General features: G+C 46.9%; 1 protein-coding gene across 8 annotated transcripts in view; it reads right to left on the bottom strand.

The window, feature by feature from the left end:
- The window catches only part of MYO6 (myosin VI), a 1,279,197-nt gene that overhangs the window by 839,711 nt on the left and 421,897 nt on the right, over window positions 1-17,589 (bottom strand). For all 8 annotated transcript variants that reach the window (XM_069606282.1, XM_069606276.1, XM_069606277.1 and 5 more), the window contains exon 8: window positions 11,604-11,701. In XM_069606282.1, coding sequence (XP_069462383.1) covers window positions 11,604-11,701 — 98 coding nt within the window. The remainder of the gene's footprint in view (window positions 1-11,603; window positions 11,702-17,589) is intronic.

Below are 17,589 nucleotides of genomic sequence, written 5' to 3'. Positions count from 1 at the left end.
TACCGCTTTGGATACATTTCTTTATTTTAGAACCAGATACACCCTCCAAGCACTCTTCCCCACCTTCCCACGTGAACCCTTGACCTGGCAATTATTGCACAACGTGATCCAAACGCAAGGCGAAGGAAGACTAGTTTCAACCATTTACAAATCTATCCTGACCGACACAGCAACCATTAAAACACGCACGAAAACTAGATGGGAAAAATCCCTCCAGGCAGCGATCCCCGAGGAGGAATGGACATTTATATTACGACAAACACAAAAAATAGCGCTAAACTCACGTCTCAAGCAAATACACTTCAACTTCCTTCACCAGACATACTTTACCCCTGCCAAAAAGAGCAAACAGCATTCAGATTCACGGGCAAAATGCGAGAGATGTGGAAACTTAACTGCAGACTTTGTACATCTCGCATGGGACTGTCCCAAGATATCACCCTTCTGGACCCAGGTCCTTCAGACCACGTCGACAATTATAGGTGAAGAAGCACAACCCGTCCCGACAGTGGCACCTCTCGGGATGACGCAACAACTCTCACCAGCCGTGAGGAAACTAACAGGGGTACTACTGACCCTGGCCCGCAGAAGAGTCGCCATGACCTGGGGTCGGGGACCGGTCCCAACGGTAGCAGACTGGCGGAAAGACATCCTTTACTGCCAAGACATCGAGTCCGATTTCATCAAAACACTGCCACAACATGCACGCTCTCCCGACATCTGGGGCCCGTTCGTGGCGTTCCTAATCAACGAAACAGCAGATGACGCATCGTTCTCAATGGGGAAAACCCGGCACCCAATGCAGGGACACAAACCTTGGCCAAGCAAAAAACCCAGGCATAAGTACTTCCCCACATGGAGGAGTGGACGAACTATTGCAGGGGTCGACAGACTGAGTGGAGGGGGGCAGGGTTGGGGGGGTGTTACGGGCGCTTGGGGAACATGCCCCTTAGAGGTGTGAAAGTTAATGTAACAAGTTAGACAAAATGCAAAAATAAAGTAAAAAAAAAAACAGTAGCTAATAAATATACTAGCATGCCACGAATACACCCGAACTGAGGGCGTCACTGCGGTGCCCCAGTGGTGATGCACCGGTCCGGTCCTGACTGGCATATAAACCGGCGAAGTGCGGAAGGAGAAAGCACCTGCTGCGAGACACTCGCAGGAGATCCTGGCATGGGCAAGGATTAGAACAAGAAGACCACCACGCAAAGTAAAATGGAACAATACACCACACCCGCATCAAATAACCCGCCAGATAAAGACAAGCCCACGGATGCACCTGAGACTGAAAGCAACCTCTCCCTTAGGGACGTAATGAACGCCATTGCCGGATCCCGGTCGTCAATGGAGAAGAAAATGGACAGCATCAGCACAGAAGTGTCTCTCCTAAGACATGACCTACAGAAACTCACCTTGCGCACGGGTGAAGCTGAGAGCTGAATATCTGAGTCAGAAGACAGCCTACGAGCAATTGGTCAACAGATGGACGGTATGCTGACCTGCATGAAGATGCTGGAAGAACGGGTAGAGGAGGGAGAGGGTCGCTCGAATGCATTACAATAGAAGGATCCTCGGCCTGCCCGAGAAAGCTGAAGGCCCATCCATGGAATTTTTCCTCGAGCAATGGCTATCTGACCTATTCACACCAAACACCTTCTCGAGATTCTTCTCCATTGAAAGAGCTCACAGAGTGCCGACTGGCAGGCCAACTCCCGGCGCACCACAGCGCACAATGTTTGCTAAAATCCTGAACTACAGAGACCGCAACAGCGTGCTCCAGCTGGCCAGGACCAAAGGCTCCATTACCTACAATGGCTCTAGAATCACCTTCTTCCCAGACTTTACTAGCAAGAGAATCCTTCGACGCACTTAAAAGACAATTACAAACATTGAACATAAAATACAGACTCCTATTCCCGGCACAGCTGAAAATCTACCACAACGGCACACGAGTGCATTTCACAGATCCCAGGCAGGCATGGAACTGGGCAGAGAACCACCTGGAAGGAGACTGGAGACCTGCAAGCAGAAGAGATAACGGGCGTATCAGACCGCGCCCGGACAGATCGCCACACGCATGACCACAACCATGACCAGAGGGAGCACCCCAAATGGCCAATGATTAAAGCAGGCAGGAGCACCGCAGCTACCCTACCGCCATCCTCTAGGGCAAAGCCGAGGACGACTCCAACACATCTTTCACAAAGCGCAATTGGAACTTCCAGTACCACAAACTGCTGTCGGCCCTTGGTGGGCCACCCGCTGGAAACCACTTTGAGAAGAGAGTAAGCGAAGTCTATTGGGGTAACTAGTAACAGTTAATGTTTGTTTGACAACTGTCCGTTCTTGACAGTAGTCCTTTATAGTTCGGGCGATAGATACTTCAAGTTGAATGGCGTATGGGGTGGGGGATTTGGAGCGTGAATGTTTGGGTTAAAACTGGGTCCAACAGTTCTGTTGAACAAACCTCCCCGGGTGTGAGAAAAACTATATTAAATGATGAACAAAATGTCCTAGCTGGTATTACAATGACTAGACATAGCTTACCTCCCGTCACATGGGTGCAATACACCACAACGACGCACAGTCAACACACTATGACATACCTGTCCCTCATCTCCAATGATAGAGACCCCTACCCTAACAGAAACAATACCAAATCCATTAGGATTTGATAGGTGCAATGGTAACACGAGTAGACTGAAACAAGCGGTCATTGAGCTTTCCGCAACTGCGAGGTATTTTGAGAACGGTATCTGGCATTGTCCTACTCTAAATGTGGAGTTCTTATTGCTGCAACCTAAGCCTCTGATGAAAAGCTGTACACAGCTTGAAACACGTGTCAGGCTTCTCTTTGCACAAACAATAAAGGCTTTTCTTTGCACAAACAACCAATTATAATTTCTTGGCGCAGTGAGACTGGGAACATCTTTGTTTTTCTTCAACTATTCCTGTGGATGTGTATTGGCAGTATACCCACACCGCCCAGATACCCGCAGCCTTGATGTTTATTTTCTTAATCACTGTATAAGCGCTGTGAACTCGTGACTTTTTCTGCCATAACTTTGTTCTTTCCATTAGGATCATGACATGGAACGTGAATGGACTCGGCAGCGGCATTAAAAGGCGCTTAGTACTGCAGCAACTAAATCGACATGCACCAGATGCAGTGTCCTGACCGAAACGCATTTAGCAGGCACAAACTGTAACTTATTCAAGCAAAACAACTACCCCATAGCACTACACTATGGTTTCTCCATGGGGTACTCATCCTAATACACAAGAGACTGCCCTTTAGCCTCTTATCCATCACACAAGACACAGGGGTAGATTCGTACATGTTGCCGGAACCCTCTGGGAACGCGCCACATCCATGTTAGCTATTTACGCACCGCCGACCCTAATAACCTCCTTAATTAATGACATTACACCCATAATCACTGGCGAACCCTCAAATCAGATGATAATAGGGGGAGACTTCAACAAGGTCATGAATATAGAACTTGACCGAACACACATTCGCACCAGGAACCCCTCCACACGTACTAAACTAGCTACATTTACCGATGTGCTGGATTTGAAAAATGTGTGGCGACACCTACACCCTGACGTAAGAGAATATTCGTTCCACTCTGGAGCACATGCCTCCCTATCGAGGCTAGATTACTTCTTCCTCCTGACAGTGGAGCTGCACCTAGCAAGCTAAGCACAACTACTACCCAGAGGCATCTCAGACCACTCCCCTCTCATATTGGAACATACCACTAACAGACCGGCCCCCCCGCCCACCTGGCAGCTAAATAACTATTACCTGGGTTTCCCAGAACTGGTGGAACAAATCCAGAACGCTACAAACTCATACTTTGAATTAAACACAGCCTCTGTGGAAAACCCGATAGTGCTGTGGGAGGCATATAAGACGGTGTTAAGAGGAGAAATCATCTCCTGGACCACAGCCCATAGAAAGAAACAGCTAAGCTTACTTAGGGAAGCCGAAACACAAGTGCAAAGAGCAGAGGCAGCCCACCTAACCCTCAAACAGCCAGAGTCACACTGAGCGCTACAGCTGGCACAAAACAAAATGCAAAAATGCAAAATATTGCCCTAGACAATGCCGAACAGGCACACAGCGATGCGCGCCAGGGTTTACGAGACAGGAGACAAAGCGGGCAGGATGCTGGCATGACTGGAGCGCAGGGATGAGGGTCTCGGACATGTCATGACAATCAGGGCAGAAGACGCGGCACCAATAACAGCAGAAGGTTTCGTATCCTATTATGCTGAGATGTATAAAACACCAACCTCCCCCACTGACATATCAGTTCTATCAAGGATCACCCTCCCCCACTTAAACCCGACCCGATCAACCTGTTAGAAAAAGACATCACAGAGGATGAACTGACCACAACCATAGCGGACCTCCAATCCGGGAAAACCCCGGGACCAAATAGCTTCCCAGTTGAAGTGTGGAAGAAAATAGGCCCAAATGTGAGAACGCCACACCTGTTGAAAATGTACTAAGCCTCGCACACAGAGGGTTGCCTTTCCCAGGACCTTAGAAAAACCACTATTTGTCATGATCTCTGCTTCCAAAAGATCAGGACTTGCCCGACTCCCTTGGAAGCAGACCCATAACCCCGGTTCCGAGTGCCAGCCAGTCCCAATTGGGACCTTTTGGACCCTGTCCTGGCGCCAGTGGCACCAGGCTCATAAAGATGCCCAGTCCCAGCGCTGGAAGCGCCGGGCTCATAATGCTTGGGTGGACTTACCTGCAGCAGAACATGCTGCTTACTTACCTGCCAGTTGAACCCCTGATCCTCTTCTGTTTGGGACTACTTTTCCTGTTGGGTGGGGCAGGAGCCACTCCCTAGGTTCAGAACACTGGAACTCTTCTGGAAAGCAGGAACTCTTTTCTTAGGTGTGGCTGTGGAAGGAGACACTTAAGCACTACAGGAGGCTATTCAAACCACACCCGATGGATGAATCTTGCTTTGCGTTATTCTGCATTCTGTGCAGCAGAACGCTCATCGTGTCTTCTGCTTCTGATCCTGGGCCTAAGGGAACAAAGGCTTACCATCCTGGAATCCAGTCTTCAGCAGCACCTGTAAAGACAAAGAAAGAACAGGTTAGCACTACGGTCTTCAGTGGCAGCGCATCTCTTACCTGGTCCATCGGCTGTCACCAACGCCTCGCGCTGCATTCTGGCATCTGAAAGACAAAGGCTTACCTACTCTTCGCATGCTCCGGAGGTCTTCGCACTGCATTCCGGCATCTGAAAGACAAAAGCTTACCAGCTCTTCGCATGCTCCGGAGGCCTTCGGCGCTGCATCCCGCATCTGAAAGACAAAAGAAGGTGCGTTTAAAGACATTGGGCAACTTTATTACTCACATGCCATTACTCCTTCCCATGCCGAATCCAGTGGGTATTCCAGCACCCTTCAGCTTCTCTAAAGCTCCGAACTTGTACCTGCAAGATAAAAGGGACAGTTAGTGCGCATCGTGAAGCAGGCTACAAGCGCTTACTTACGTGCTTCCAGGCGCTTCTATTCCTCACGCGGGTTTGATCCTCAACTCTCATCAGCCCGCCATCCGCCATCGACGGAACCCTGCAAAACAAGAGATATCATTACAAAAGACGTTTAAGACATTTGAAGTGCCCAGAACTTACCGTTCGTGCAGTTAACGACGGACAGCAGTCCTCTGAGGTCAAGAGGCCTGCACCCTTATCCAGTGAAGAAACTGGTTACGGCACCCTGCCCCGAGGCAGATGGAGAGCTCGGCGTTCACTTACCTAAGGTGAGGGTGTTAACCTTTGGGGTTCTACAGGAGAATAGAAAGGGAAGAGGAGAGAGGCACCCAATAACCCCAGTTCATTAATCCCATATTTTCTATCTGCAGACATCTTACTCTTCGAGTCAGACATACAGTGCACAGAGGTCCAGCCCAAAGAGCCAACCGTGTGTTACACATCACCTTTGAAGATACGGCATTCACCCAGTCAAGACCGGCGCCTCTGCGGGAATCAGGTGAGCGTACACTATTATAGTATTACCCGAGGCAGATAACCAACAGACAGGTGTAGCTCATACAGACCGATCTCACTCAAATACCAAAACTAAAATCCTAGCAAAGACACTAGCCAACCGACTGCAGCAGGTTATACCTTCCTTGATTCAATCAAATCAATGCGGATTCATGCCGCAAAGATCCACACGTATGAATATACATAGGCTATACACAGCAAAAGCAACCACTATGCAGGGCCCATTAGCCTTGCTCTCAGTGGACTTTGAAAAAGCGTTTGACTCCGTCAACTGGGAGGCAATCTGGGAAATAATTCAGAGAATGGGATTCGGCCCGCATTTCATGAGCTGGGTAAAATTACTTTATAAATCACCGGTGGCAGTGACAAAAGTGAATGGATATGTATCCAATCCCTTTCAACTAGGAAAGGAGACGAGACAGGGATGTCCCCTGTCAGCTATGATCTTTGTGATAGCGATCAAACCCATTGCTGCAATATTAAGGGACACAAAGACATGGAACGGCTTTTGCTGGTCGGATAACCGGGAAGACAGTGTCCTTATACACAGATGACCTGTTGATATATTTAAAAGATCCAATAGGATCCTGTCCCGTAGTGACACGTTTGTTGGAAAAATATGGCTCGTTCAGCGGTCTGCGTGTTAACTGGACCAAATCCACTCTGTTTCCAATAGGGCAGGAAGAAGACGCAGTACCAACTCACTGCTCCTACCAAGTGGAGAGGGAACAATTTAGAAATCTGGGTATACAAATCACAAATAATCTCAATAATTACATACCCATGAACTTACACCCGGTGATGATGAAAGTCGCGGAAGACGTCTGACATTGGGCAACCCTACCACTGCTTGGTAGAGCATCACTTTTTAAAAATGACAGCCCTGCCCCGTTTTCTATACATACTGCAAAATGCTTCATTGCACATCCCACAAATATAATTTCGTAAAAATAGACCAAACACTCCGGAAGCTATTATGGGACGGCGGCCACCCATGCATGGCGCTTGCTACCCTTCAGAGGTCCATATGGGAAAGTGGAATTGGGCTTCCCCGACTGCAGATGTATTATTGGGCCAGCCAGATGGCAGTCGTGAATGATAAACTGCATGGAGATACCTCATTGCCACATAATAGGCCACCAGAAGCACACACCCCGGAAAAACCCATCATGAAATATCTCTACAAAGGGATAACATGGACGGCCACTTCAACTATGTAAACACACACAACACGAATCTGGGCTTTCCCAGGCACAACCACTATGGAACAATAAGAACCTCCCAGAAGTGTACAGGCTCCCAAAATGGCCAAACTGGTCACGGCAAGGGATACTGAAAATAGGAGATGTCGTGAAAGATGGCAACATAATCCCATTCACAGAACTGGCCCTCCACTTCAGTCTCCCGCAAACTGAACAATACCACTAAACCCAGCTGTACCACGCACTACAAGCCTGCCTCCCTGACAAACACGCTGCCAGAATATACCCCAATAGAACGAAACCTATTCCCAGAACAAATTAAACACAAAATAACATCTGTCCTGTATGGTGCCATAACCTCTTTTGCCACAACAGAACTGTAAGGGCAACAGGCCAAATGGGAAACGGATTTGGGTGCTATACTACCAGAAGAATGGGTCTCCGCACTGATGTTTCCCAGAGAAGTGGCTATATCGTCCAGACTCAGGCTGATCTAACTAAAGATATTACATAGGATATACTACCCCAGAGTAGCGCTCTATAAATGGGGAAAGATAAGCGACCCAGCCTGTTTGTGTTGTAAAACTGAGGAGGGCACCTTCTTCCATATTCTGTGGGAATGCACCCACATCCAACAATTCTGGGAGGCGTGTTGCAACAAATTATCAAGAGTCATGGACAGAACAGTCCCTAGAGACCTGAAACTGCTATTGTTGGGGATAGAGGATGAGAGTGAGCTATCGAGATATGAAAAACTGTTTCTGTTTACCTTCACTGCACTGATAAAAAGGAACATTGCGCAACTGTGGGGATCTGAGGTGACGCCAAGCTATTATCAATGGGTGACAGATGTGGACATTTGTGTTGCAATGGAGCGCAGGGTGTATACAGCCAGAGGATGCCCGGCGAAGGCGCAGAAGATATGGCAAAGATGGGAGGACGCCCACTAAAATCTAGGTTTCAATGTTTGGTCAAGTTGACTTGCTGGGATGTAGCTTAGTAACCTTATACATTCACACCAGGGGTGCGGGGGTACAACTTTCTTTATTCTGTAGACCCTTTTTTGACTATTTGTATGATCCCGGAGGTAACCAAACAATGACCTTCCATTTGTTGTGCGTTTGTATTTATATGTGTAAAAAATGTTTTTATCAACACAAAAAATACTCATGGAGCGATTACTCTTCGCCTTAGGATCCCCCTCTGCCGGACTCCATTCCCTCGTACAACATGGGCCTCCCTCCGTCAGGTTCACTACGGCCTTTCATTCACAATGTAACATTCAAGAGTTTCAATGCCTTTTTAAACAACTATTCACTGTGGACAACCCTCAGCCGACACAATGTTCACAGGTTTATTACTGTTCACCCCAATTCGCAGGCATCCCCCAGCCGGGTTCACATTTGTCAAATACACAGTTCCCTTTGCTTTCTCACAGTGCCGGATTCACTTCCCTTTGCTCTCCTTTTTGTCATCGTGTCAGAGCCTTTCGATTGTACAAGGGGTTCGACTCTACCCTTGCATGACCACTCTGACTCCTCACGCCGGCCTCTCCTAGGGCCTCCTCGTACTTGTAGTTTCAACAAAGGAGACCAGCCAGAGTTGTTCGAATGAGCGCCCACGTGGCGCCTTACCACTCTGCAGCTGGTCCTTCACTGGACTTTCTTTCAAGCTTTCACACACACGTTCCTTGTTCAAAAGTTCATACAAGGTTGTTGTTCGCAACCTTGGGCTCAACACAGTCCAGTTTTTCATCAGCTCTCTCTCCGACTCATTGGCTTTGCTGAACCTGTTGGCGTTTCTTTTCTCTGGAGTCAAAGACAGTACCACGGTAGCAAGCGCATCTCCCCGCCTTGGTTATCAGTGCGGGAGGGCTCCAGGCACCGTTGACATCTGATACACCACACGCCAGCTGGACTCCCCGGTCTTATGCTTTTTCTTTCAGAGGCTTTGCGGGTCTAAGTTGAAAAGGGCAAGGGCAATTCCCTCCTCGTCGCCCTTTCAGGTCTCGCCACCTTTCTCTTCCATTTGAACTGCCAGTACGGAATGGTTGCTTCCTCGTGCGTTCGGCCTTGCTCGTAGTGTGCTCACATGCGCCGCCCTTTATCCCTGTGGGGAAGAGAAAGGGCTGTCAGGTGTGTGTAATTATTGTCAATTGCCTGACTTTGCCTGACCCTTGTATTGGCACATGTAAGGTAAATGGCTCTGGTTTTAGTCCGCTGTCTTTCATGGTTTAAGATAGTGTTTGTGTCGGAAAAAGGGGCGGGGTAGAGCTTCTACATATCCTATGGGGTAGGATGGGGAACAGGTGTTAATGGGAAGGGAGTACCACGTCTCAACCTTCGGTGTCCCACTTCCACTCCCTAGTGACCTCCCATCCAGGTGATCCTCCCCCCACTGGTCCACCCCCAAGAACTGGATCCAATAGCGATGGCCGTGTCCTGGCCACCTGGACGACAGATCTCTGGGGTCTAGCGGGTGAGACACCTTCAGGTTTCTCACACTACTAAGTATTTCTGTGGTAAAGGTTAGTTTCAAACAAATTAGCAAAGTATGCTTTACAGGATCACATTTAAGCATTCCTTCTGAGGAAATAAGAAGCACACAGGTGCTTTTTGTTACACACTTATGATTGCCATATGCAAGGCAGATTATGCTCGAATCCCTCTGAATATCTTCTGTCAAAAGGAGAGCCTTCCTGCCACTCCTGTTTCTCCACGGCCGCATTAACCAAATGCTGTCAATTCTGTCTCACTTTAACAAGTCTTTGACTTTGGCAATGTGGGTTTAAGCCAGTTCCTCTTATGAGCTTCTGTAAATATGGACAATATATTTTACAAACTTTAGATTTATGAATTGCCTTCTCTTGGCTATGACAATGGTGTTTCCTTTTTCTTTGCCTTAATGTATTTCTCTTTTGACTTTGGGAAAAGTTGTTTGTATTGGTTTCTTTAAATATTGCCCTCTCTTGTTGTTGGCTATTATTCTGGCTCATACAACCACATCTTTCTTGTCGGTTTGTCAAATTCTGCCACCTCCTCCTTTTTACATCAGCTTGGTTTAAAAATAGATTAGTGTTCAGCTTTACTTCAGTTTGGTATTCAAAATATGTTTTGTTTTGCCCCTTCACACTCTTCACAACAGGTTTTGGCTTAGGGCACCCTGGATCGGCAAGTGGGCGATTACGGAGCGCTCTGGGGTCACAATACCACAGTGAACTCAACGGGTCTGGTGTGCTCATCTGCTTGCTCCGCTGCCTCCAGGTCTTCTGCGCGTAGCCCGGTAACAACCTTTTGGATTCCTGTGGCTAGCGTCACTTGCAAACAAAGCATTCTCTGCTCCAGAGGCTCTCTGGTGCTCGCCTGTCACTGGTGATGGCCTGACTTCAGGGAAAGCTTTCAAAATGTACGCTTCCCACCGCGGAAACTCTGCAATAAGGTTTCTTAGAGAAGAGACCGTCTCAGGACCGGCAACTGTTCGACCTTTAACAGTGGTCCCGGCGTCTCTACTCTCCGCCAGTTTCTGCTTTGGCTGCAACGTGGAGAGACCGCTGCTACTTCACCTCCTGCTGCTGCTTCTCATGGCCTGAACCTGAGCGGGCCTTTTAAACCTGCCAGTCTAACTCAGGTGTGAGTCATTTCCACTAATAAATTGCACTTTAAAGTTTCGTGCTTCTGCAGCCCTCTTCTTCGTCCCAATACTCTGGGTCCGCAATGTCAAAATCTGCTTTTCGAACAGCTTCTAATTTACAATAGGCCATTAGAAGGGTGTGGTCTCACGGAAAGTTATAATAGGGGGTTTCCCATTGCCCCTGGCCTGCTGCCTCCCCCTCATGCGATCCTCCCGCAGAACACCACGCCTAGGGTCAGAAAGAGTCTGCCTTTCCCTTGTCACATGAGAGGGTCCCAGGTCAGGTTTTCTGGGGGAATCATCTCTGATTCATCACAGTTAACACAAAAAAACCTAGCCTCTATCTGGCAAATCCTCTTTATATCGAACTTTAAGTCACTCTATTAAGTATATTGTCCATCTCCAAGTTCATAAAGACAAGTCTTGTGTGTGTAAAAATAAAAAAAGAAAAGAAGGAATGAAGAATCAGTGACCCTGTTTGAAACAGTAATTTTTCTTCACAAACCCTTGTCCCAATGGGAACCGCTCCAATGACTTAAGGGTATACAACCTTCAAACAAGCTGGAGCACCCTGGATGCATTAGAACTTACAATACTATCAAACAATGGAAACAATGAGAATCCTCTGATCACCAATAACGTGAATAGCATGGTTGTTAAGAATTGGCTCGAACAAACATAATTTGTTCTATTTGTTATTATGACTTCACAATAAAAGCGCTTACCTTTTCATTAAAGTGGATTTCAACAAACTTTCCGAAGCGACTACTGTTATTGTTGCGGACGGTTTTGGCATTTCCAAAAGCTTCTAAAAGGGGGTTTGCTGTTGAGAAATGTTGAAATCACTATTATGAAAAGGCACACACAACAAAGAAACATGCCTTCAGTGCATTCTCAGTTTCTACATTCTAGTTTCGATCACTCATAAATGGCTTTAAGTTCTCAAAGAATATTACTTTCAGGTGTGATTGTATGTGCGAGAGTCAAAGAAAAGCAGCTAGCAATTCACATGGATGACCCTAATATTTAACCCTGTGAGAATGTCCCCAGCTACCAGTAGAGTAGAGAGTGAGGTTGGTCCTGGGTTTCCAGTTTCCGCCACCAGCGTACAGAGTGGTGCTTGTAGGATCTCCAGGCCAAGCCCACCATGTCCTAGCAGGGCCTCATTACCCGTCACCAGAACCTCCCCCTATCCATTTTGAGAAAGTCTCCAGTGAGGGTGGAGCAGTCCCTCTCTGTGGGGCAAGTACACACAAGAGAAGTCCTGTATAGAAATTCTGCCCACACCACCCCCAATCTCCCAAGGGAAAATCATGCACGAGGGTCCCCACCTCTGACAATATCACACTTGGGTCTCTGGAGTGGAGGGTCTTGCCAAGCTGCACTTGCGTATAATGGTGTTTGAAGCACTAGGAGAGCAGGCCTAGCAGTCAACTAGAGTGCACAAGCGACTTCACACCTAGAGCTTTTTATCTTTGCAAAGGCAGCAGAGTAAGCACAGAGACTGGGATTCCAAAATGAGATACATGCATCATGGTGGCTTGCACCAAGTGTCTGAGCAGTTAGGTGGGGGGTGTCGAGGACAACTGCCCACAGTAAAAAACAGACCAATCCATCTGCACAGCTAACAAACATGTTCACATGAATACAGTTAAGCGGGAGAGGGCCCATTGGGTAGGGATAGCCCCCACATAAACCACCAGCATTCAGACAGCATTGTGGGATTTTGGAGGCAGGGCATGGAGTAGAGTTGAAAGCCGAGAGAGAGATGGAAGCCGAGCGAGAAGGATATGATATGGCATTTATAATGTGCCCATACACAAGTGTTTCAAGGCGCGACAAGGCAAGGGAGGAGAACAGAGGGAAGACAGAAACAGCAATCTTACTAGGCCAGGTGACATTGAGATCACGCAAGTGCAGGGGAGGGTTGGGAGGGGAGGGGAAAAGTGCGAGGGGGATCTCCACCCCCTCTGGAGATCGGAGATTGTCCGAAATGGATGGCAGTAATCCTACCTATTCTCAAGATCCTAATATTTTTGTTGGCTATATGGAACTTAAATTGTGTGATAACTACCTGTAAGACTGGCTGGTGTGATTTCTGACAGTCTGTGTGCACAGGACCAGCTTAGAACGACGGTGCGCTGGAGCAGTCCACTCCCTTACTGAGGGAGAGATAAACAGCCAATCCACATAAAAGGCAACCCGCAGAGCCAGAGAAGCACAGGAACTTCCTCCCGGGAGGAGTGGCAGGAAGCGTGTGGAATGCTCACAGCCCAACCGCTCCAGGAGCCGGAATCCCCATAGCCCAGAGGAGCAAAGTAGAGCAGCTTTGTCAGATAAGAGGCACACCGAGATGCCGACCCCAAGGCTCCTGGAGGAAGCCCTATAGGTGAGGCCAAGCTCTGCCCATTATGCAAGACCTGAAGAGAACCAAAGAGGAGGTGCCGTGGTGGCTGTACTTCCCGATTCTTCTGAGGAGCACAGCTCTAATAACAGAGGTACACAGTGGACCAGGGTACTGAGATAGGGGAGGAGAGCCCCCAACCCCCAAAGAAACCCCATGTTTGGGTGAGAGACCAGACACCCCAAGGCGAGACAAGGGAAATGAAACCCTAAGGCAGAGACCTCAAGATGGGGTGAGAGATATAAAACTATACAGCAGGCTGAGAGACAGCAATGCCGGGTAAGAAAAACCAGGCCCCAAGGCGGAGTGAATTGAACTGAACCTCAAGGTGAGGCATGCTTCGAGATAGTACTTAACCTCGACAATATTCTCATCTCAACACCAAAAAAGTGGTAGATCTTACCATATAAGGGGCAGCATTTTATGACAAGATATGCATGTTCAATTTTTGTTTGTATGGGGAGTACTTATGGTAAAAGCGAAGAAGTTTTTTTCCAGCTATACATTGCTATCAAGTATGCCACCTTCATGGTCTACTCATGTGGAGTTACAGAGCCAGATAGGGAACACTAATTTCTGTTACATAGTCATCATTAATCCAAACTGCTATAATCAATTTTCATAAGAAAACATTTACTGTAATATAAATAAAATAGCAAAACATTGAAGATCTGTACATATAATTCTTATTCATATTGGAACACTTGGACAGACTGAAATAAAATATATATATATGTTACATGTGCATGAAGAGACAGGAAATCCATATGCTCTCTAAAATGATTTAATGAAATTGAGACATATCAGTGGCTCATGTCACAATGAAGGGAAACCTTTGCAATAAAGTGCTTCCTCAGATGAAAGGCAGCTTCATAATTTCCTTTTTATTTGTTGCAGGCTGGTGGGAAACGGCTGCGGGTACTCACTAGGAATGGAGAAAATGTATTTTGTGTGTATCCTTCTAGATTGACAAGAAGTGCATTACACCCACAGGTGTTGATCCATCGTGGAACAGCTGGCCATCTGCTGGCTGAAATATTAAAAGTATATTCCTGTTCATGTTGTTGCATTGTTTGTGCTGCAGCCCCCATGCCTGCCTCTCACCTCCACTGTATGAGGAAGTGTGGAGAACTAGAACTGATTAGCGGCCAGCTACGCTCTGCTGTGTGTGCACGGGAACTAAAGAGTAGTGGTCCACCTGGGGACAGTAGGAGAGAAGCCCCCGACTTTTTCGATGTCTCTTGTTACTTACACCCGTGGGTTGGTGTGCCACATTGTACCTACCAACAGATGCTTTGTCTTCCAAGGCTTCACCCTGTATGTAGTTGTAAGAGTATGCCAATATGCACACGTGTGCGTGAGAGAACCGGTGTAAATAGATAGCAGAATTATGTGATTAGAGAACACTTGGTAACAGTCCCTTGGGTTCACATGGCATATTATGGAATTAGCCAATGTACGTTGAGTGAGCAATGGCAAACAACAAACCTCATTGGGTGCAAAATGCATGTTCACATGACGGCAGTATGTGCAACATCACAATTTCTTTCAAGGCATTATTTAAACCATTGGAATTGTCATCTTTTCTGTCAATTATTCTACAGAGTACTGGGTGTGGGTGAGTGACTTATATTTCAATGTTTACATGTGGCCCAGAAGGTATATGCGTTAAACACTCCCTAATTAGAGCTGGCTGTGTTTATATTGATTACCTATGTCATTAAGGATGAAAATACACAGGTTTTGTACTTAAGAAGGTTAAGAAGGTTAATGTGCAGCCAAGTTGCAAGTTCCAAGTTCTTGAAGCTTTCAGCAGATATTTGACCCGTACATGTGATACAAGTGAATCCTGGTGTGAGAATGAATGTTTGCTTGATAAGTCATTCACAATGAAAAATGCTACCATTCTTAGCTCCAGATATTGGTAGGTTGCATCCAGCATTACATCTTCCTTGTGCAATCTACAGGGGAAATTAGGATTCCCCTTACCAAAGTGGAGGATGCATGTGTTGCTTAAACTGATGTGCAGTCTTCTCATGATGAAATGTAATCCTTAAGAGAGTCAATCGAAAAAGAGCCTGGTCTTCATCACAAAGCAAATCTTTTGGGTACATTTCAGCATTGGCAACAGGCTGATCAAGGTCTGTTGAAAGAAAATCCATCTGGGATTGAATGTGACTTTTCAAAATGCACTATGTGAAAAACCAGAGGGTGTCTCACCCACTAGTCCCCGGGGATGGATCGATGGATCTCTGGATCTGGATATCTCTCTCCCCTCCCCTCTCTTCGCCTCTTTCCCCCTCTCTACCCCTTTCCCAGGGAACAACCATCGCCTTTGGAGCCAGACCCTGGGGGTGGAACAGTGCAGGAGGATCACCTGGTTGAGGGGTGTCCAGGGAGTGGTGGTGAGATAGCATAAGGTGAGACGCGGTATTCCCCCTTATTTTGTTTATCCAACCCATCCTACGTTTTAGGATGCGCCTAGGTCCCAACTCCCCCCTCTTTTTACACAAACACTGGGCCAAGGAAGAGGATGGCTGCGATTAACCAGACTAACTCTCTCACATTGTACCGGACATGTCCCTTTAATCGGGTGAGGCAAAGTCAGGCACTTTACACTAAATGAATACACCCGATACCCTGTTAGCTCTCCTTACACAATTAAAAGGCAGAACCCAAAGACACACTTGGAGCATGGCGGAACACAAGCAGAACTTCCGGGACAAAACCTACTGGAGCAGAGCGACAGACCAAGGGTTGTGAGTAGCAGGTCAAAAATCCAAGAGTTCCCTACCAAAGGTTGTTGCCTCTGACAGGCCACGGAAAACACGTGGAGAAGGCCAGATCCCACAAGGGAAGAGTGCATTGTGTTTCAAGGATGCCAGCAACCCTCCAGAGTGAAAGGCAGAATTGGGGAGGTGAGGCCAAGCCTGTGGTACTAACCTTGACTCATGAATCGGGAAATCGCAAAACCAAGAAAAAGACGCACAGCCAGTGAGTTTGCAAGCGACCTGAAAGACTGGTGTGTGTTAAAGTTTGAAATAGTACCCTTGTGAGTGAGAGGCAAAGAAAGGCAGACCTGTAAATGAACTTTGAAGTAAAAGATAGCTGTTAAATCAGTGATACTAAGTAACAGAGCGGTCCCGTAAAGGGAAGTAGCCCACTCGAAAGTCTCAGTGAAAATTAAATTGTTCGAAGCGCAAAAATGAAACGGCAAAAGTGAAATAACAAGGTTTAACTCCTAGAGAAGGGGACAGTGAAAGCTGAACTGTAAACTTTGAGTCGTAGTGGCCCTGCAGTGGCCTGAAAGGTAAACCATGCACATTCAAAAGTCTTCGACATCCGAAAGTGGTCCAAGCTCGACAGAGGGAGACTCAAGGTGAAATAAGCTTGGGGAAGGGAGGCACCCCCCCAGGCAAGTTTTTGTTTAACTTTATCATGAGAGATCTAAGCCCGGCTGAGGGAGACCTACAAGAACTGTGTGGTCAAAGGTCAGACGGGCCTCAATCCACATTCTGGAACGGTTTATTGTATTCGAAGTCCAGCCAAAGTGTGACATCCTTCCTTCAGGGACAGCCTTACTCCGTGACGTCTAACATGGCGAGGAGAGCTGGTTCAATCACCTTTATTCATTTGAACACAGACTTTTCCTTTTTGCATATATTTCTCCTTTTTATACTTGTTTGTAATAGAGGTAGGGCAGGAATTAGGTGTTGTGAGCATAGGCCATTTTGATTGACAGACTCCACTAGGAGTGCATTATTTATTATTTGATGGTCAAGACTACTCGCATCCTAGTTATAGGGCAGAATAGTCGTTTCTCCAACCTCAACAATTTCAATAAAGGTTTTACAAATTGTACCCATTGTGTCAGTGTCTTACTCGTGATACCATGCCTCCCTACAACTTCCAGTGAGGACTTGTGGCAGATTAGCTGTACCATGTTAAAGAAGCATTTTTCCATATCAAGAACGTCTAAACAGAAACACAGAAACGTCCTGTCAGCTCTGGTGAATGCCTGAACTGATCACTATCTAGATGAGTTGGCCTACAACTCCCATTAGCCACAGTCCGTGTACGTTATCATTTATTTATTTCACTTATAAAGCACACAAACAGCCCAGAGGCATCGAGGCACTGTTACAATCCAGTTACTTAGAGTACATGAGGAGCGAGATGCAATCAGGCCAAGTACAAGCATTACATAGCGGCAGTAAAATGCACTTGCATATGGGTCATGTGAGTCTGGTGAATTCTAAGTAAAGAACCAGGTTTTGAAGGCTTTTAAGAATGCTGAGTAAGAGGGT

The sequence above is a fragment of the Ambystoma mexicanum genome, chromosome 4p, assembly GCF_040938575.1.
Source record: "Ambystoma mexicanum isolate Mex_15411 chromosome 4p, UKY_AmexF1_1, whole genome shotgun sequence".
Classification (NCBI taxonomy): Eukaryota; Metazoa; Chordata; class Amphibia; order Caudata; family Ambystomatidae; genus Ambystoma; species Ambystoma mexicanum.
Note: the sequence above shows the minus strand (reverse complement) of the source record. Positions and strands in the feature narration are given on the sequence as shown.